The sequence below is a fragment of the Typopeltis vanoorti genome, chromosome 20 (genome assembly GCF_054136105.1).
Source record: "Typopeltis vanoorti isolate ZY-2024b chromosome 20, IOZ_Tvanoo_1.0, whole genome shotgun sequence".
In the NCBI taxonomy this organism is placed as follows: Eukaryota; Metazoa; Arthropoda; class Arachnida; order Uropygi; family Thelyphonidae; genus Typopeltis; species Typopeltis vanoorti.
In genome coordinates, this window is record NC_143568.1 from 33,586,707 (window position 1) to 33,608,191 (window position 21,485).

General features: G+C 36.1%; 1 protein-coding gene across 2 annotated transcripts in view; it reads right to left on the bottom strand.

Moving 5' to 3' along the window:
* Positions 1-235: 235 nt before the first annotated feature.
* Positions 236-21,485, bottom strand: part of stmA (Protein EFR3 homolog stmA) — a 382,799-nt gene continuing 361,549 nt past the window's right edge. For both annotated transcript variants that reach the window (XM_090409773.1, XM_090409772.1), the window contains 2 exons: positions 19,538-19,696; positions 236-1,801 (listed from right to left, as the gene is read on the bottom strand). In XM_090409773.1, the coding sequence (XP_090265899.1) occupies positions 1,628-1,801; positions 19,538-19,696 (333 nt within the window). In that variant the 3' untranslated portion in view covers positions 236-1,627. The remainder of the gene's footprint in view (positions 1,802-19,537; positions 19,697-21,485) is intronic.

The following is a 21,485-nucleotide window of genomic DNA, read 5'->3' on the forward strand; positions in this document are numbered from 1 at the left end:
AAGAATCCTTATCCACAGAAGTCATATTAAATATGAACATTTATTTAAAGAAAATTCTAGTGGATTACTGCATTAACCCAATCTAAATGAATATCTTTCCTTACCAAAAGTTTGGAGATTCTAATTTTGTGAGTTTTTTTTAACAATATAATGTTGTTATACTAAGGATTTTATGAAACACTGGCAAGTGAATTATATGAATCTTGTTTATGAAAAAAAGAATCAAACCACAATATTCTATTATTTATTTTATTTTTGGAAATTTAGCCTTCAGTGATTACTACATACACCAGAAAGTATCATGCATTTACTCATGGCTGTGTGTGTAACAAGGGTTCAACCCTTAATTGTAAGATTTTCCAAGACATCGCTTTTGTTCTTTCTATATCAGCACATAAAATTTTTAAATCACAGTCTCAACAGTTTTACTGTTTTCCTTACTTAATTAAACAAGATTGTCATTTGTCAGAAATCTGAAAGCACAATATTAAGTTATAACTTGCTTTTTAACATACTTATAAGCCTCTCAGAAACAAAAAAAGTTCAAGTCCATAAACTGTACATTTTTTGTATGTAAAATAAAGAATTGACATATGATTGCACACTGAATACAAAACACAATGAAAATGGATCATGTACCAACAATTCTTCTTCTTCTATACATCACAGTAATGAACATTTATACCTGATAACTATTACTGAATTCAGCCAATTTTTAACAATGAAATGAACACTACCAGGAATTATATTCATATTTTCTAACTAACACAATATCACATGATAGCAAGAAAAATAATCAGTCATTATTGTAACATAAGAAATTTGTTACACTGAATAGAGACCATGATATGTAACCTTTTAGGACCTTTTGGGTGCATAAACACTTCTCGCAATTATTGCAGTGAGGTAAAGGGCACTTTCTTTTTGTTTCTTTTGAAGGTAAAATGCCAACTCCAAAGGAAAGCCTTAAGTAACAACACATTCTACTATTGCACAGAAATGATTACGAATGCTATATAGCACATATATAATTATGCTCTTTAAAGGGAAAAATAATAAATAAAGCTATCACTTCAATGTTTATTGCCTCAGCCAAGTAATTACAAACCAATGGATCAGAGAAGCTATCTATTTCTCTTAGACCCTTGACACCAACTGCATTCATATGATCATCTAATGATGGAGTTTAATAATAATTAAAGTCATTAACTCAGAAAACTTAAATCTCTAAATGTTATTAAAAATAAGTTTTAGCTTAGTTTCTCAGCTGCTTTCTGTATCAAGTGAAGCATGCAGCCAGCAAAATATTAACATGTATATACATATATGCTAGCAGTGATTACATGACAAGTAGATCTTTGTTTTGTTTCAGAAGTAAACATATCCAACAAATGTTATTAAAAACTAAAGAGTAGGAATGGGGAAAAAATCCACTATTACCCTGAATGATACCATCATTTGTTAGGGTGGCTTGAAACAAATAGCTTCTTTCTTGCTGCTTGTTTATATGCACATAATGAAAATATGTTGTTTGTAAAACCACATCTATTCTGGAGTGCAAGATGTATTAGAATGTGATCACTGACATTGAAAGTAATTTAGATCTATTTTCTAAATTCTCCAGTGATTAAAAGACAAAGAGATCTGGAAACTGAATAGCATATACAGGGGGTGCAGGTGTAGCTTGTCGGTGACATTCTTCTCTGGCTGCTGGATGAGGTGAATTTGGGCGGCTTGAGATATCTACTGCAGATGGAAGTTTCCCAAATATTTCATTTAACTTGTTCTGAAGATCTACAGTCTACATGCAAAGAGATCAGGCATTATATAAATATCATCATGCCTAAAACTTATAATTTTAAAAAATTTAAGAGAGAGAGAGAGAGAGAGAGGAAAAAAAATATTTATAGAGAAAGCAATAATTAAAAATTCAAATGTTCATTATCAAAAGAAAAAAAAATTCATACATTTTAAAAGCATTAATAAATTGTGACAAAAACCTTTAATGATAAAACCAGATAAGCCTTTAGAATAAGTATGAATGTTAGAATAAGATTGGGATCAATGAAAATTAAAATTACATAGATTAAATGAATATTAAAATAAAAGTAATAAAAATAAAATTGGGATAAAAAATTAGGTTTATGTGAATGTATGGAAACAGTAGTTTGGTAGCTTGAAAAAAGAGCACTTAATAGTGCTCCTCAAACTTTAATAACTTTGGCAATTTCAAAGCCAAATAAACACATAAGGAAATCATCATAGACAGCCTAGTTGGCCAAGTAGATGCATCTTGACTCTTCAAATCCCACTATGGGCCTGAATGTTTGCACATGTCTTTTAGATGATAAATGAATTTCAACGTCCAGTGCAAGACCATGACCCTACTTATTAGAATCTTGATGAACCTTCAAAAAGTTTGATGTCTGATTTCTAGAGTAGGGTTTCTGTATTATGTAATTCTTTGCCCACCCAGAGTACTAATACTAATGTAGTAGAGTGAAACTTCAACTGTTCTTTACAACAGTCAATTCTCAAAATATCTTGGTTCATCCAGGACCATAATCTCAGAAATGCTTCGTATGTCTAGAATGGCAATTCTTTTACTATCTCTATAGATTTGGTATTCACTGAGTGATAAACATGATAATGCTGAAATTTGTACTGAATATGCAAAAAGCATGATGAACTGCTTCAGAGGAACAGCTTCTTGCCCTTTGTGAAGCCTCAATGGCTATGGAAAATAAAGCCCACATTAATGAAGTTTTGGCACAGGTCTTGCCTAGACAAAAGAGGATTGAGAAACATACTGGTAATCAGATCACATCATAAATTACCATTTTACAGGGAACTAGTGCTGCTAATGTAGATGTCTGTGTTAGAAGATCTCACAAGAGCAGGCAATATCTCAATACTTCCTGCCACGATGCTGTCATCTTCCAAGCTAGCATCTCAGGAAAGAAGTAGAAGCAATACAATACCATCCCTTCTTCAAGAATGCCTTATGGATCAATCTCCTTTCTCAGTATAGTCACAAGATTTTAAAGAAAATTATTGGGATGATACTCAATGAAGTATCTATCAATGAAGCTGAATCATTATTTGAAGAAGAATTTGTTAGGCAGCATCCTCTCCCTCCAGGTTAGTAAAATATCCTGCATCATCATCTATTCAAGCTAGACAGAAAGAGAAAGAGAAAAAGCATCTTTATGCCTAAATGCAGGCATTATATAGAAAGAACAGATATTTGTGTTAGAATGACACTAGATGGAGCAGCTCCTCTACCAAAGTGAGATACACAAGGATTTTTTTCTGCTTTTGGAGAGTTGTCTTTCCAAACCCCCACCCTAACTACCTGATTTAATCCATCCTTCTATTCCAAGGTCCATTCCAAAAACAGAACTTTTCCATTCATTTTCTTTTGATGAAATAAAGGCTTTTCTTCCAGCTACTTCATCTGCTGCACTACTAGATGGCTTTACTGCTGTTGACCCTTGGTGGGACCTTCTGTTTATCTTAAGATCTAATTTATTTACTTCTGTTAACCAAATTTCTTTATACCACTGTATCTTTGCCAATCAAGAACAATGTTCATTCAAATCATTTTTATTCAAATAAAAATAAATTTTCCAAAAAAGGAAAACACATTTGCTCCCTCCAATTACTATTGCTCTTGTTCTCTCACATGCTTTTCATAACTTCTTAGCTAAATGCCTTTGATCACATGTCCCGCATGATTTTAGGCATATGGCCTTCATTCTGCAGATGACTGGTGTCATAAAGAGAGGCGAAATGTACCATCAGGATTCTTTCCTCTCTTCTCTTCAAATGCTGATGGAACCTTCTTTCTCTCTTTATGCCCCATGCTCCATGGATCTCCAGAGAGTGTCTCCCTTTAAACTATACTTTGAGTGCTATCTATTGCCAGATGTCCAGAAGCTTTTCTCACCTACATTCTGGAGATTTACTCCATAACCCTTATTATTACTCTAGGCTACAGATCAACATTTATCATGGAATTTATCATTGCACACTAAGGAGACCCTCTGACTCCTTTTTTCTGTAACTGTGTCATCAATGAGTTTCTTCATTCACTGATGATCATATCTTCACAAGTAGCCAACTTCTTTCAAGTTTGAGGCCAAAATATCAATGTAACAAAACTGAGTATGCTTTCTCTTGCCTCCTCAAGTAGAGATAAGAAACTTAAGGTTGAGAATGTTGAGTGTTCTCTGTATGGTATGTCCTTAATTCTGGAGGAGGGAGATACTTTGATGCTCTCTTTTCTCTGACAGGCTGCTCTTCTTTTCTATCCGCTCTAGGAGTATCTTTTCAAAAAAAGTCCACAAGCATTGACAGCAGTTCACTCTTAATTGCTTCTTTCTTTAATCTATCCAGATTAAAGAAAATTTCCATCTTCACTTCAGAATTATGTCTTGCTGCTTCTAGGACTTGACATATTAAGAATGGTGATCCTCTGGATGGGTGCTTGATGGAAGGATACCAATTATGACTGCTTCAGCTGAACAAAGGAGATGGGCTTTAACACTATGCCATTCAGTTGATGGAGCTGCACTACAAGAATCTAAACATGTTCCCTACCAACATCAACAGATCAGGGATGGGACTATTCTCCCTCAATGAATTTGAATATATTGATTTAATCAAGACAACATTCAATGCTTTGCCAACTCAAGCTCACAAAACTTGGGAAAGAAATGATGACAAAACTGTAGAGCAGGCTGTCAGAGAACAGAAACTTTGTTTCATGTTGCACTATATTGTTATCACACTTGTGTATTTGTTAGAAGACACAAAACACTAATGGGAGTTAAAGAACCAAGGCAGAATAACAGAAGTAAAACCCTCACTATTGGACTAACATAGGATTGAGAAAGCTTGATCTTGTAGTTGAGATAGAAGAGAGAGATGAATTAATCATTACTGAAGTATAGGTTGTAGGTGATGGGCAACCACTAACTATCCTTTATTAAGAGAAAGTTGATCACTGGACTGAAAACCAAGATGCGTTGCATTTCCTTCAACAGCAACACACCATATCAAAATTTACCCGTGGAACTGTATCTTTTAGAGGTGTATGATTTCAGCAAAGATTATACAAACTTAATAAGTTTTGATCTCTCTTGGGCTGATTTTAAGATATTTTCTTTGTGTGCATTGCAGGGCACTGACATTGTGGTGATCTTAGCAGAGAATGATTTGTTAATTTCCAAGATCCTGAAAATGGACAGCACAGGATACTGTTGGGAAGGAGGTTTAGGTTTCCTCTCACAATGCATATGGAACCACAGATTTGTAGCACTGATTACAGTGCAAAGGAAGAAAAATAAAATAAAAATAAATTTTAAAAATTGGTGGCTAGGATTCACACAACACATTCATTTATAGTAACACTATTCTTTATTACAACGAATGAACATAAAAGATGGTTTAGGATATGTATTGTACTATATGTTGATGTTAAATTTTTCAGGAAATGACAATGTATACTAAAATATTAATTAAAAAACTTGAATCAATACCTTCCAATATTTCAGCATTTGTTACATTGCCATCTTCTGGGAACATAAAACTATGATATGTGCATGCAGGTACTAACAATGAGCAAATGAGGCTGAAGGCAAATGGCATTGGTCCTAGAGTCCTAAAGGTGCCCCCCCCCCTAGCAGGCTGAATTGGGTTGTCTTGGCTGTTGGGCTAATGTTCTAAGGATGCAAGCCTCCCAAATTTGGGGCAGTCTCATGCACCCAAATTTGTTGAGGTTTGGGAAGTTTTTTTAGAGCTGAGGCTGATTCCAGGAATAATCTTTCATACTTGTAGTGTAGTAAAGTGGCTTTCTTCCAGTGTATTCTGTGGTGGACATCTAGTGCATGATCAACAAGTCCTGAGTGGCTTTATTGGTGAAACCAGATGTAATCTTTGTGTTCTGTTATCCTGATATTAGCTGTCCTGCCTGTTTGGCTGCAGTTGGACAGTTTACAGCTGCAAGGGACCTGGTATACTCTAGATAGGTCTAGGGGAAGTGGCTGGTCTTTGGTGGAGCAGATAAGGGATGCCAATTTTTTATGTGATTTGTAACAGGTAGTCAGGTCATATTTTTTTAGGATTTTTGTGAGCTTTTCAGACGTGGCCCAGATATACGACTGGTGATAGATTTAGTGTAATCTCTGTTAAGGGGGGAGGGGTTAACTAGTTTTAATATTTTCTGGATTTTATTCAATATTAAAACCAGTCTTAATAAATTAATATTAAAACCAACCTTCTTAGCTGATGGCTATAGCCATCAGCTAAGAAGGTGTTAAGGATATGGTTAAGTTCAGTAGTTAGGGTACTGTTGTCTGAACAGATTAATTTAGCCTTGTTATATATAGGGTTTTTATAATCCCATATTGTTGTGAGGGGGGGGGGGATTGCTGGTGAATATATCTGTATGGGTTGATTTTCTGTAAACAGAGAAAGCCAAGGATCCATCAGGCTGGCATGTAATCAGAGTATCTAGGAAAGGGTGACTATTGTTGTTTTCCTTTTCCAAGATGAATGGATTCTGGGACGTTGATTGTTTAAGTGTATTAGGAAGTTGTGGAGTATGTCTAAGCCATGTGGCCAAAGAGTGAACACATATATCCACATAGCATAGCCAGAGAGTGGGCTTTTTCTTCAAAAGTCTCCATAAAGAAGTTTGCCAGGGGTGGAGAACCCATGTCTGTCCCTTTTATCTGTTTGTAGAATTTTCCTTACCAAACAAAGTAGCCTGAGTTCATAGTGAACTCAAATAGGGCTGAGATATCAGGAGGAAATTTGGCTTGGATGAGATTTAAGGTATCTTTGAGTGAAACATTTGTGAATAAGGAGGAGACATCAAAACTAACCATTATGTCAGTGTGTTGGAGCGAAAGGTTCTCTATACTGGCTTTAAAGTGGGCTGAGTTTTCAATGTGTGATGGTGTATTGCCAGTATAATGTGCGAGCACTTTGGCTAAATGTTTGGCCAATTTCTATGTGGGGGAATCAATGCCATCCACAATGGGACATAATGGCACATTTTGCTTATGGATTTTTGGTAGTACATATATTTGGGAAGGGGGGATCTAGAGTTGAAAGGTTTTAGTCTGCTAGTCACTTCCTCAGGCCAAGAAGTAACTTTCTTAAGGAGGCTTTGGGATGTTCTGATTTTGGAGCTGGTGGGATCATATTCAATGGGAAGGTAGGTAGAACGATCTAACAGTAAAGTTGAAAGCTTACCTGTGTAGTCCATTTTGTTGAGAACCACAGTGACATTTCCCTTATCCACTTTGGCAATTATTATTTTGCTGTTGTTCTTCATTTCTTGTAGAGCCTTTAGTTCTTTAGATAGGTTGGTTTTTGGTGGTTTAGCTTTGGTAAGGTTGTGGATACCACGTTCTACCTGTATCATTCATGACTTACTTTTCACAGTAAGTCATTCATGTAGAGCCTTTAGTTCTTTAGATAGGTTGGTTTTTGGTGGTTTAGCTTTGGTAAGGTTGTGGATACCACGTTCTACCTGTATCATTCATGACTTACCGTGAAAAGTACTTTGAAATTTTTTCAAAGAGATGTTTTATTAACTGCTAATATTTCGCTGATTTTCAACTCAGCATCATCAGAGCACGACACACTTGTACACGCGAGTAACCTGTATTCATGGTAAATTTAAATAATTCAAAAATATCAGGGGGAAATTGTGGTACATTAGTAAATAAAGAGGTGACATCAAAACTAACTATTATGTCTGAATTTTTTACGATAAGATTTTTAACCAGTGATTTTTTTTAACCCTGATATTTTTGAATTATTTAACTTTACCATGAATACAGGTTACTTTACATGAGGAGGAAAATTCTACAAACAGATTAATGGTACTGCTATGGGTCCCCCCCCTAGCAAATTTTTACATGGAACACTTTGAAAACAAAGTACTTACCACAGATACATACAAGCCACAAGTGTGGTTACACTATGTAGATGATGTGTTTGCCATCTGGCTCCATGGACAAGACGCTTTGGAGGTGTTTGTCACCTACCTAAACAGCCAACATCCTAAAATCCACTTCACAGTAGAAAAAGAATCAAATAACTGTTTACCATTTCTTGACACATTAGTCACCCCCGCCTTTCAAATGGATCACTATCTTTTTCTATTTACAGAAAGCCTACACACACACACAGGAAGATACCTACATAAACAATCACATCATCATCCAGTCCAAAAGTATGGTATTTTAAAAACACTTACACACAGAGCCAGAGCCATTTGTTCTAATGATACAGCTCTGACCACTCCAATATCTGCGCCATATGTTTTTAGCCAACAGCTATAATCCCTACAAAATAGATAAAATACTACATAGGCCCATTACTCTACCTTACCCTAATACACAAGAATACAACATGACCATTTCTATTCCCTATATCAGAGGTACATCAGAAAAGATAGCCAAAGTATTGATGAAACATGGCGTTCGCACCACTTTCAAACCTCATGTCAAGCTGGCAACTCTGATCTGCTCGCCTAAGGATAAACTTTGCCCTTTAGCAAACCCAGGAGTGTATGAAGTTCCTTGTGACCGTGACTTGGCCTATTATGGACAAAGAGGAAGATCAGTTAATCATAAACAATCACATCATCAACCAGTCAAACAGTGTGGCATTTTAAAAACACTTAGAGCCAGAGCCATTTGTTCTAATGATACACCTCTGACCACACAACTCCAATATCTGCGCCATACGTTTTTAGCCAATGGCTATAAGATAGATAAAATACTACATAGGCCCATTACTCTACCCTACCCTAATACACAAGAATACAACATGACCATTTCTATTCCCTATATCAGAGGTACATCAAAAAAGATAGCCAAAGTATTGATGAAACAGGCGTTCGCACCACTTTCAAAACTCATGTCAAGCTGGCAACTCTGATCTGCTCACCTAAGGATAAACTTCACCTTTTAGCAAACCCAGGAGTGTATGAAGTTCCTTGTGACCGTGACTTGGCCTATTATGGACAAACAGGAAGATCAGTTAACATCTGCCTGGAAGAACATGAAAAATACATTTGCTACTATTACTATGGCAAGTCAGGACTGGCAGACCACGCTTTGGACACTCTTTCACACAGGATTAGATGGAGAAAAACGAATGCGCTTTTCACGAGTCGTTATAGATCTGAAAGATTCTTTTTTGAGTCAGCAGTGGCTTTGAAGAATTCTCCCAACCTTAACAAATATGGTTGCATTAATTTGCCAAAAATTTGGGAGACTGTTATCCTAAGAAAAACTCCTGCATAGTTTTTTTTTTTTTTTTTTTTCGTTAGAGGGTGCCAAAAATAGGACTTTAGATCTTTTGTCCATTGCAATTGTAGTTTCACTCACTCACTGTCGTGTGTACAAGTGTGTTGTGCTCTGATGATGCCGAGTTGAAAATCAGCAAAATATTAGCAGTTAATAAAACATCTCTTTGAAAAAATTGTGTGGTGTTGTTAATACCGTGAAAAGTAAGTCATGAATAACAGTCAACACCTAAGCTTATCTGTTAGATTACCTGTATCATTATTTCTTCAGACGGTATTTTTTTTTGGTGCTGCGCCAAAGTTGTGGCCACATGCAAGTGTGATGAGTGCTTCAGGGTAAGGGAAGACAGGTTAATTACCGTGTTGAGTGGTATTTGAGGTTCGGAGGCAGAGTTCTTTTTTAGACTTCAAACTTTTTAATGTCCCGACATCGTATTTTAATAAATTCTTCCTCTACTGAAGTGTGAGATGTACGAGAGGATCGTCCAAAGGTCATCGTTCAGCGTAAACTGTCCTATTATGGGCAAACAGGCAGGACAACTAATATCAGAATATCTGAACACAAAGACTACATCTGGTTTCACCAATACAGCCACTCGGGACTTGCGGACCATGCACTAGATACCCACCACAGAATACGATGGAAGAAAGCCACTTTACTACACCATAGCAAATATAAATATGAAAGACTGTTCCTGGAATCAGCCTCAGCTCTAAAAAAACTTCCCAAATCACAACAAATTTGGGTGCATGAGACTGCCACAAATTTGGGAAGCTTGCATCCTAAGAACATCAGCCCAACAGCCAAGACAACCCAATTTAGCCTGCTAGGGAGCCTTTAGGACTCTAGGACCAATGCCAATTGTCTTCTTCTTCAGCCTCATTTGCTCATTGTTAGTGCCTATATGTACATATCATAGTTTTGTTTCCAGAAGATGGCAATGTAACAATGCCGAAATATAGAAAGGTATTGATTAAAGTTTTTTAATTAATATTTTAGTATATGTTGTCATTTCCTGAAAAATTTAAAGTCATGTAACCAATGTATAAGTTTATCTACAAGAATGTACTATATGTTGATTAACTATTATTCTACTTAATTTTGCATCATCAGCAAACAAATGAATATTTCTTTTCAGGCTATTTCCTATATCATTTATGTACAAAATTAAACAGCAATTGTCCCAGCTCTGACTAGTGGTCTGTCTTGTGGCGCACCACTAGTCACCTGTTTTCGCCTTGATTCTGCCACTCCATATACCACTTTTTGATACCTGTCCAGCAGCCACCCTCTTATCCACTTAACAAGTGTCGTATCCATCCCCACTTGTTTTAATTTGTGTAACAGTGTTCCACGTGGTAGTCTGTGAAATTCCTTGGCAAAATCATGTAGCTATTTCCTTTATCCAACTCAGCTGTTACTCTATTATAAAAAGTCAGTAAATTACTAAGGCATGACCGACCCTTCACAAATCATGTTGACCCTCATACAGTATCATATTTTTATCTACTCATTCTTGAATTCTCTTTTCTTTACGAATTTTTCTAGTACTTTTACCACCGCACCTGAGATACTGAGTGGTCTATAATTTGCTACTGTAGTCTTAGGACCTCCCCTTATGCAAAGGAATAATTTTGCCCTCTTTCCACTCCCTTGGAAGTCTACCAGAGCTGAGACTTGAATTAACTGTTCCCACATTAGTGACCGTCACATAGCTTAAAACAGTAACTGCACTAGGAAGATATTATTTATTATTATTATTATGTGACACCTCCAGGGAGCCCAAAGACTCATCGAGGGAGGGCACCCACCTCCACAATTCTGCATCTCCCCCAACTACAGCGAACTGCATCATCTACACCAATGCCATCTACTGCCCACCACCACTAGCATTTTCACAAACAATCATAAACATCCATGCCCACGGTGGAATTTGAACCTGCAGCCTTTTGGCTGGAGAGCAGATACGCCAACCACTCAGCCAACCAGGAAGCTTGCAAAGTGGTCACTCAATAACTCAACTATTTTATCCACTTCTATCTCCTCGTGACCTCCACCACTCATTAAGGTTAATCTTCGATAGTCATTCTTCCTCTTACTTACCAAATAACGAAAGAACTCTTTAGGATTTCCTTTGGCGTGCTCGGCTAAATTCTTCTCGTAATCTGGTTTTGCCTTCCTTGCCATGCTGGTCATCTTTCTTGCATGAGCCTTGTACTGTTCATGTAGTTAAATGGATGATATTACTCATCCATTTAACTCCTACCAGATTAGCACTACCTTACCCTATTTATACAATTTAATACTGCTTCCTCTAGATGACCCTTAACTATATCCCATACACTACTAACATCCTTACTCTGCAGTGTTTTATGCCATGCCATGGGACAGATTTGAGCTTTTTCCTAAGCATGTCATAATCACTTGCCTTGAAGTTCCACAAATACCCCTTCTTGATAGACTATTCCTCATGTTTTACAATCTCCCATGTCAAGACAGCTTGGTCACTTTCACCAATTGGATGCAATGTTGTCACCTTGGTTATGGATAGCTCTTCTGATCCTATGACCAGGTCCAATACTCTTCCACCCCTAGTCCCCTCCATCACATGCTGCCCTTAGTAATTATCTCTTAGCAGGTGTATAAATTCTATTTCCTTCCTGCCATATGATCTTTCTTCCTTCCCATCTATATCTCCATAATTGAAGGCCCCCATAACAATCACTCGAGCTATACTCATTGTACCAGTTTGGAGATGCATGTCTTCCAGATCATTTGTAGAACTCTCTGGTCTATAGCATCAACCAACTGTATATTTTGTCTTACTGGCCTTAATCTCACCAGATCACTTCAAATGAACAGCTATCTTTGTGCCTATCTCCTATTCATTTGGGCTGCAATTTATCTGCTATCATCAGCAGTACTTCCTCCTACCCCATTCTATCTTCTCCATCTTCCCTGAAAATACTAACTCCTTCACATTCAATCCCTGTAACTACATCATCTGCTGCTAGCTAAGTCTCACTAATGCCTATAACTTTTGGCGAGGTTGCAACCAATGCCAAAAACTCCTCCCTCTTGTTCCTCATACTTCTGGTATTAGTATATAGAAACTGTAGTATCCCTTCAGTCCCTCACTTCAAACGAACAGCCATCTTCCTGCCTATCTCCTATTCTTTTTGGCTGCAATTTATCTGCTATCATCATCAGTACCCCCCCCCCTTTCCACCCCATCCTATCTTCTCTATCTTCCCTGAAAATACTAAACCCTTCACATTCAATCCCTGTAACTACATCATATGCTGAAGCTCAGTCTCACTAATGCCTATAACTTTTGGCAAGGTTGAACTAACCAATGCCAAAAACTCCTCCCTCTTGTTCCTCATGCTACAGTTTCTATATACTAATACCTTCTGGTATTAGTATATAGAAACTGTAGCATCCCTTTATACCACACCCACCTTTACTTTCTGAATTGACTACCCTATTCAATACTTTTGCTTGAGAGACTAGATTCCTCACCTGGTCATTCTCACACTCACTCACTTTATGGATGCTTTCACATAAACTCATTTGCTTCCACCCTAATTGCTTACATTTCCTTGAAACATGTTTGATGTTTAATTTTCTCCAGACACCTAACATCAAAACCATTCAGATGCAGTCCATCCACATTGTACAAATCCTTCTTTCTGTCAAACAGAGACTACAGATCTACAAATTCTACATCATTCCTTTTGCACAATTTATGTATAGCTCATTGGTTATCAATGCCTTCCTCCTCAGTTCACCTCTATCATAGCATGGTAGGAGACTTACGATCTTCACCTTCTTGCTCTTCAGTTTTGCCTCTTCTAACAACTTCTTTACATCCTCCCTAATAGAATGAATACTTCTCACCTCTCAAGTCATTTCCTTCAACTTATCTTTTTGCATCCGGATGGCATGGCTAATATCATGAATTTTTTCATTCAGGAAATACAATTTTGTCATACTTTCGTTAAGCACTACCCTGATCATTAAGTCTCATACATAATTTGCTCCTTAATTCCTTTGGATCATTTTCTATATTATTCCTTTGGATCACCTGCTTCTTTCTTTTTTCAGCCCTGCTTAACTCTTGCTGCTTCTGCAATTTTTCATTTTGCTTTTTTGTCCTATGAAGGATAACATTTAAGTGCACTATTTCTTTATTAATATCCATTTCGTTCTCTTCTATTTTCATGGCTGCATGTTCAACATTAATAACCATTTTCCATCTTGCCATCAGTATTTGTTGTGTTCTCATCACCTAACAGACACTCATTTTTGAAACATTTTAGATCATCAGTTCCCAACCAGTAGTAAGCATACCCCGGGGATAATTGCTGGGCCGTTCAGGGGTACATGAAAAATAATCAGTAATGGCGGAAAAACAACTATTTTCCACTATTTTACATTAAGATAGGCACTGAACTAAAGTGTCAGTATTTAAAAACAAGGGGGTACAATTTATAGAAATGGGTTTAAAAGGGGTACACAAGTGGAAAATGGTTGGGAACCACTGCTTTAGATGATGAATAAGAGTGCAGATAACGTGCATCGTTGTCTTACATGTGAATTTTCATCCAACCATATTCCTGTATTCCCTATAATTACATATATCTTAAATATAGACTATGTGTTGTCCTGTAGAATGTTCCATTTACTCTATATAACTGTAGCGTTTTGAAAAGCTTTTCCCTGAGAACTTTGTCATATGCATTTTTTGGATCTACAAAAGTTGAGTATAGATTTTTTTTTATTCCATGATTTCTCAACTATTCGTCGTAAAGTGGAAACATGATACTGATAAATGCTAATTGGTGTGAATCCAGTTTGTTATTCTCCCACTTTCTCTTCTATAATCTTTCCCAACCAGTATGCTTGCATAAATCTATCTGGAACACGTAGAGAAATTCCTCTGTAATTTTCACATTCAGCTTTATCTCATTTTTTTTTTTTTTTATAGATGAGAACTTCAAGAGCTCTACTCCAATCACAGGAATTCAACCAGCTGACCCTCTAAATTAGGCAGTGTAACAGCTACAAAACTTTTATACCCTAAAATTTGAGCATTTCTGGTCAAATATCATCTACTCCAGCTGCCTTTCCAAATTTCAAGTTTCTGATAGCTACTTCAGGTACTCCTGTTTGCATTTCTCTTGAAAATATTCAACTATGGTTCTTTTTCAATTGAACGTAAGTTAGCCGATCTCATACGAGGTAGCAAGGTTTTTTCTCCCAGAAACTCGGGTTTTTCATCCCGCATACAGACATATCGGCCCTTCAGAACACACGCAATTTACAGACAAAAAATACTAGTGGTCGTGGTGATGGGCGGTAGATGGCGTTGATGGAGATGATTGGTAGAGGTTCGGTGTAGTGGTGGAAACAGTTGTATAGTAGGTGTTCTCCCGTGATGAGTCTTCGGACTCCTTGGAGGTGTCACGAATAATAATAATAATTCTTTCCTTTTTCTTTCTTTCTTTAATTTTTGACTCATTTCTGAAAATAAGTGACTTTCAACTCCCTTTTCTATCAATTTTCGGTATGTTAATACACTTTGCTACACTATATGGTTAGTCAGAATAATCGCAAATAGGGAAACATCTATTTACAACTACTATGTTTGAAATAATTTCATCTGGAATTGTGAGTAATGAACTATCAAAGGGGGGGGGGGGACATTTTATGAAAATAAATAAATACAGCCATACCCCGAAGTTACGCGGTAGGTGGGACCTACAAAAAGTGCATAAGTCAAATTCGCGTAACTCGGAGTATAATTTTGCATGTAATTTATATATACAAACATACAAAATATTAGTTAATTGGGACCAAAGGTTTACAAAAACACCTATTTTTTTTTTTAAGAAATATAATCAGAATTGTAGTTTTTCATACATAAAAAAAAAGGAAGTTATTTCTATGACGATCGTTTCATGAAATCTAATAGATTCGTCTGACGGCATGACGTCTTTTTCTTGTCATGCAAAATTTCTTCATAGCAAGCCAATGATTTTTTTTATTCCTTGCCTTGTAGCTACAATTCGTTCCGCGTTAGAATCTATGTCCTCCAAAATCAGTAAACCTTTCTTTTATGATTGTTCTTACTGTGGATTTGTGTAGACCAAACTTCTTTGCTAGCTCACAAATTTTCATTCAGCCTTCAAAATCCTCAATAATGTTGAATTTTGTTTCCAAAGTCGATGTTTTTCTTTTCTTGCTAGCTATATCAGAATCGGACTTGCTTCTTTTGGACGACATTATTATTTTTTATGTGATAAAATTTGTATCAAGAACATAACATTAAACAATCGCAAGGTTTGTAGACTATAAAAATCATGTATGAATGGAGAACGCATGAAACACATCAGTGCTTGTTCACAGCATGTGTGACACTGGCGAATGCGGCCAGCGCCGGAAACATACGAATAGTGGTGAAGCGGAACGGGAATACTTACATATAAGAAATCGCGTAACTCTGGATTCACATAAGTCTGGGTAGCATAAGTCAGGGTATGTCTGTAATCCAAATTTATTCCTGAATGAAAAACCTGTCAAGTTGTTTAAGCTATTCATAGAAATTTAATGGAAAAGAGATGGAATTTCGGCCATGTAATTTCATTACTTTTGTCTTCTGTATTACAAAAGAAACCATCTTTGTCATTTGCACCACAGAAACAATGATTAACCACACTACCGGCCAAGACGTCTACACATCAAGGGTATCATGGATGCGAAGTGCGCATTAAAATTGAAATATATGATGGATACGAAGCATATGAGAATGTGTATTTGATCCAGAATGGCTGGTTAGGTGGTTAAATATTTGAGAATCATGAATCTGGGATCTAGGCCATAGGATATTATAACAATACTAGCACCTGGGCCTCACAGCAGAATGAAGATATTCTTCTTCTGACAGCCAAAATACACTGCCTGTTCTGTTTTCACTGTCTAGGACTAAAGTTCAAAGGTCCAACAGCAATGATGGAACTGATGTTCTGGCCACCATAATATAGAGTACATTAAACTTGGGTGAAGTCCAGTTAGTCTGCCAATTCTTCTGGCTATACCTTCATCTTGGGGGCACACATTAGTACCCCTGGATATATGCCTCAGCAAACAAGACCATCAGACTAAAGGAAAGTACCAAGGAGTGAACTAAGGTAGACATGGAATGAAGTGTGGTGTTCCCCTCCCCCTCACAGAGAAAAGGACACTCCTCTGATAGGTGGTAGACACCTAGTGGAGTACTGGCATTTTAAGATATAGCTTTAAAATGGTTATTCCATAGATCAGTCATTAAGCAGTGAACTGGATCTTGCTGCCATACTACTAGGCATGCCTGAAGGGAGCCCAAGTGGCGATATGTGAGTAAACACTACTGAGAAAACATTTCAGTAAAAGATCAAATTGTTGTCTCAGTAGTGTTTACTCACCACAAAATTTATTTTCTCAAGTCCAACTTTGGGATGGCATTTTCCTTGGAAATTCTATTGTGCACAATTCCAACAAACTTTCTTTTCCAACTGCACATATCAAGTAAATCTGAGACATTTGATATTACCAATAATCTCAAAAAAATTGCTCATATACCTACCAAAATAGCAGATAACCCTAGCCACTCTCAAGATCTCTTTTTTGATAGCAATCCTTTCTAACTTCTAGGCTTCATTTTCTTGGTTGGATTATTATTTTTTTGATTTTCTTTTTTGCACTAAACATATCACTGAAACAAGTTCTCACTAAAAACATTTACTCCACACATCACTTAAAAATCTCGTCCCTTATCTAAGCTTTGATTCTCCAAGAAGTGCACCTAGGCTGCAAGAGAAGAACTAGGCATATTGCAATGAAAATCTCCATCTTTCTTTCCTGTGTATAACAAAGACTGAAATTCTTGCAAACAAACTATCATCACAACTAAAACCAATTCTGAATGGGAAAGCAGGAAAGTTATATCTTTCCCAAAGTGCAGTCAAGCTTTCTGGTCTCTTTTCAGAGCTATTGGGTACAAACTGGCCCTGTGAACACGCGTATCTACAGTCAAAAAATATACTTAATCCCTCATCAGGAGGGCTTGACCTGTCCTCCCGAAAGAGACAGAGGAGAAAGGGCCAGGGGAAACCCCATATGAATATTATCATTAATATTATTATTGGCCATATCGAGCTTTCACATCGCTTGCAATCAGAAAATTCTATTGCACTGCAACCCACAGAAAAGCTAAATCTCCTAGCTTCTTACTTTCCTTCTAATTCTTACACAGACAACTTGGTTAACATCCTCTTGCCATCCCAAACATGCAACATTCAAATCCCCTTTGCTTTTTTGTCATAAAGAAATAATCAGAAGATTCTTGTCCATACTGAATACCAAAAAAATCTCCTGATCTGGATGGCATTTCTTTGATTTTTTCTGAAGGTTTATGCTCCAGCATTAAATGATATTATATATTGTCTTTTTTTATTCTAGTCCAGTGGTATCTATTCTGCAGGCCTGAATTAGCCCATATTCGACCCTTTATTAAGAAAGGTAACAAATTTCTGTCATCAAATTACAAATCTAATTTCACTCACTTCGGTTCTTTCTAAAGAAATGGAAGAAAAAACAACAGACATCCAGCCTTTATTGATTACACAACTTTCAAGAGAGCTTCTTGCTTAAGTCACCCATCTTTGGACAAATGCCATGGAAAGAGCTTTGGAGAATCTGAAGTAGTTAATCCCTTGACATTGATGTTTATCACTTGAGGTTGACATTATTACTCCAAAATGATAACAATCTACATAATTTTACTATAATGAATGATTTAATTAGTTTTATACAGTCAGAAAGTAATCATGCAGGTAAGTTTAAATATTCCTATTCAAAGTCAATTTCAATTAATCTTGATTAATCAAGTTAGGATATTTTTTATAATAACATATACTGAATTTTAAAAACAAAACCAATATTGAATGATAAATCAGTATATAAATACACTTGCCAACAGTGTATACATATATAATGAAAACAGATTAATCTGTTTTATATAATCAGACCATGCTGATGAGTTTCAATTATTCGTTCATTTAATTTTCATTTAATATTAGGAAGAAGGACATTTAATGGAATGCTTTTTAAATAGATTGTAATAAATGTGTTTTTTTTTTTAAAAAATCAAATTTATATTACTTGTGTGGATGTGACATTAATTTTTAATTAAGTTCAAAAGTTTAATGGATATTGTTTGCATATCTGGTACATCAATATACCAGGACACAATACCAAGACTTTACGAATAGGTCGCCCATCTGCAAGTGCTGTGCAATATCCTTTGTATTCAAACATGGCCAATTTGTACATAACTGTTGCCACAGTGAAATACCATACTGCTTTATTCTGATATGTCTTGAGGAAACAACAAAGATGTTGTCATTACAGCCTTAGCCTGATGATCTGAAGAAACTTTAGGATGAAAATGCTTACCATTATCACCACTATGTTGGTTACAATGTACTCTTATTTGGTTACAGTCATATAAAAAGCATTAAATGTTTTCACTTTATTAACCTTCCAAAGGCCAGCCAGTCAAGAAAGTAAAGGTAAATGCAGTTTTCTCTCTTAAAAAGAATAAAAAAAAAGAACTAATTTCCCAAGGCATTAGCTGATTTTTTTTTTTTTTTTTACTATTCATCTGAGATTTCAATTGCTAAATCAAGTGACAGTGCAATTTTCATGTGCAAATGACAAAAAAGGCACATCAACACAATTGTCCCAAATCATCATTATCAAGTAAGAACTAGATGAAGTCAAAGAATATCAGCATTCAATTATCAGGACCATACTTACACTTTTCCCGAGGCAGGTGGGACCCTGGGTGCTAGTGCTCTGGGCCCCTTTCCTCATTGTTTGGGGTTCTTAAATTGGCCCTAATTTTTGGCCATATCTAGAGACCTGTGCATAAGTATCGCCCTGATAATTATAAACTTTAAAATATCAAACACCAAGAGAATTTCAATCTGCTACTTGAAGAAATTATATTATAGGCAATATTAGATTTAAAAAAATACACATTTATAAATAATAGAATGGTTTTGAATGCTTAATGCAGATTTGTGGTTACATTTGCTTGTTTTATAAAGAGAAATTGCTATCCATTACCAATAACTCATTTAAGTGACAATTTTCATTACCTGCTGTTCTGACTTTGCTACCAGATCCTCAAATGCTGCAGTTCTAAATCGCTCTACTATTTGAAGACGCCTTTCTTCTTCTGCTTCTCTTTGGGCACCAGGTGGTTCTGCCATCATTTTTCGCAGTGATTCAACAGTAATCTCTTCTTCAGGATGCCGCTTTTGGTTATAAAAGTATTAAGCATTTTAGCATTATTAATACTATTTATTCTTTAAGGATGACACAAATATCTCCCTTGAGCATCTTGTGGACTAAACTATGTCTTATACTGGTTAAATCATCTCTGTGTATCCCTCTCTCCTTTATTATGGCTAAATATATCATACATACAGCAGATGTTTTGAAAGAGTTTTTGGGAGAAGTAAGTAAAGAAAATGAGACAGGGAAATGAGAAATTATAGTTTTTTTTTTTGATATTATCTCTTTATTAATTTATTTATTATTTTATATTTTTCCTTTTTCATTAAAGTAGCTTCTGTAAACTGTAAAACTAGTATCCAATCCATAGACTGCTGAGCAAACATCCGAGTCTGCAGAGAGATTTAACCCTGGCTTTTCAGGGTATAGCACATTGTTTACCATACGTGCAAATATAATCAGCAATGTTGAATAATGCGATGGTTATGTTAATTGCAATAATTTTTATTCTATAAACCAGATATTACCACAATGATGATGATCAGCCTGTCTTTTTCACCCACTAGAGGATGAAGGCCTCTCCCATTGCAGGAGGGTTGGGGCTACTTCTCTCATGGTGACCCAGTCCATCTTGGAAGAGTGTGTGTGTGTGTGTGTGTGTGTGTGTGTGTGTGTGTGTGTGTGTGTATATTTGGATGAACGATTGTATGAAGATGAAAAGCAATCACAAACATCCATGCTCTTGGTGGGATTCAAACTTACAGCCTCTTGGCTGGAGAGTGGATGTTAACCACTCGGCAAACATTACCACAATAAGAACTATAATACTGTTAGGGCATTAATAAATCATGCACTTCTGCATAAGTACTCTCTATCATGGTGTAACAATGCATAATTTATTAATATAGTATCAGCATTATGATAGAAATTTTCTATTTGCTTTCCTGTTGTAAGGAAAAACATCATAGCCAAACTATGATTGGATTAGGGAAGTAATGCCTACATTTTGTCTCTACTACATAAAATTATTGCCAACGAAAATTATTTGGTGTATGTAAGATGAACATCCTGTGTATGGGTGCAGAATGAAAAGGTAGAATCATTTCTAAAGGAAATCTAGTGAGTTACATGATATCTGAACCCATAATTCTGGGAAAATGGGAATCTGATGTCAGGATGGAACATTTGATGCTTGGTTAACTGGTAAAACTGAAAACAATGGACATCAGGAACAAATGGCATGTTTGGTTAACTTCATTTTGCACAAGCAAGATCAGATAATTGTAACACCAGCTATTAAGAAGTTGGATGTCATATCCAACTTCCTAATATCCATTATCCACTGTAGTGGGCTATCCACTACAGCCCATTTAATTCTCACTACAGAAAACTTGCAGGGACAACAGGAATAACGTGTTATGGTGAATTTCTTTTAGTATAGCACTGCATTTCTGGGACTATAGCCAAGACTTATCCATAGTTTGTTATAGTCTGATAGAGAGAGTCAGCCTATATGTATTTCCAATAGATGTGTGATATAATACCATGGAGAGAGGGGGAGGGAGGGTTGACTAAACTGATCTCAAGACAAATTTCGCATCAACTTCAAAATTATTAACAATTAATAATCAAGAAAAACATTGAAAAAAATATCAGAAAAACTACTACCATATAGTAGTTCAATCCTGTAAAATATAAAAAACGTTATTTATTATGAATGATAATAACAAAACATTTACAAATTTAATTGTAAGTGTTTCTGTAAGATTTCAATGGTAATGAAAGGCAAAAATGATTATGAAAACCTGA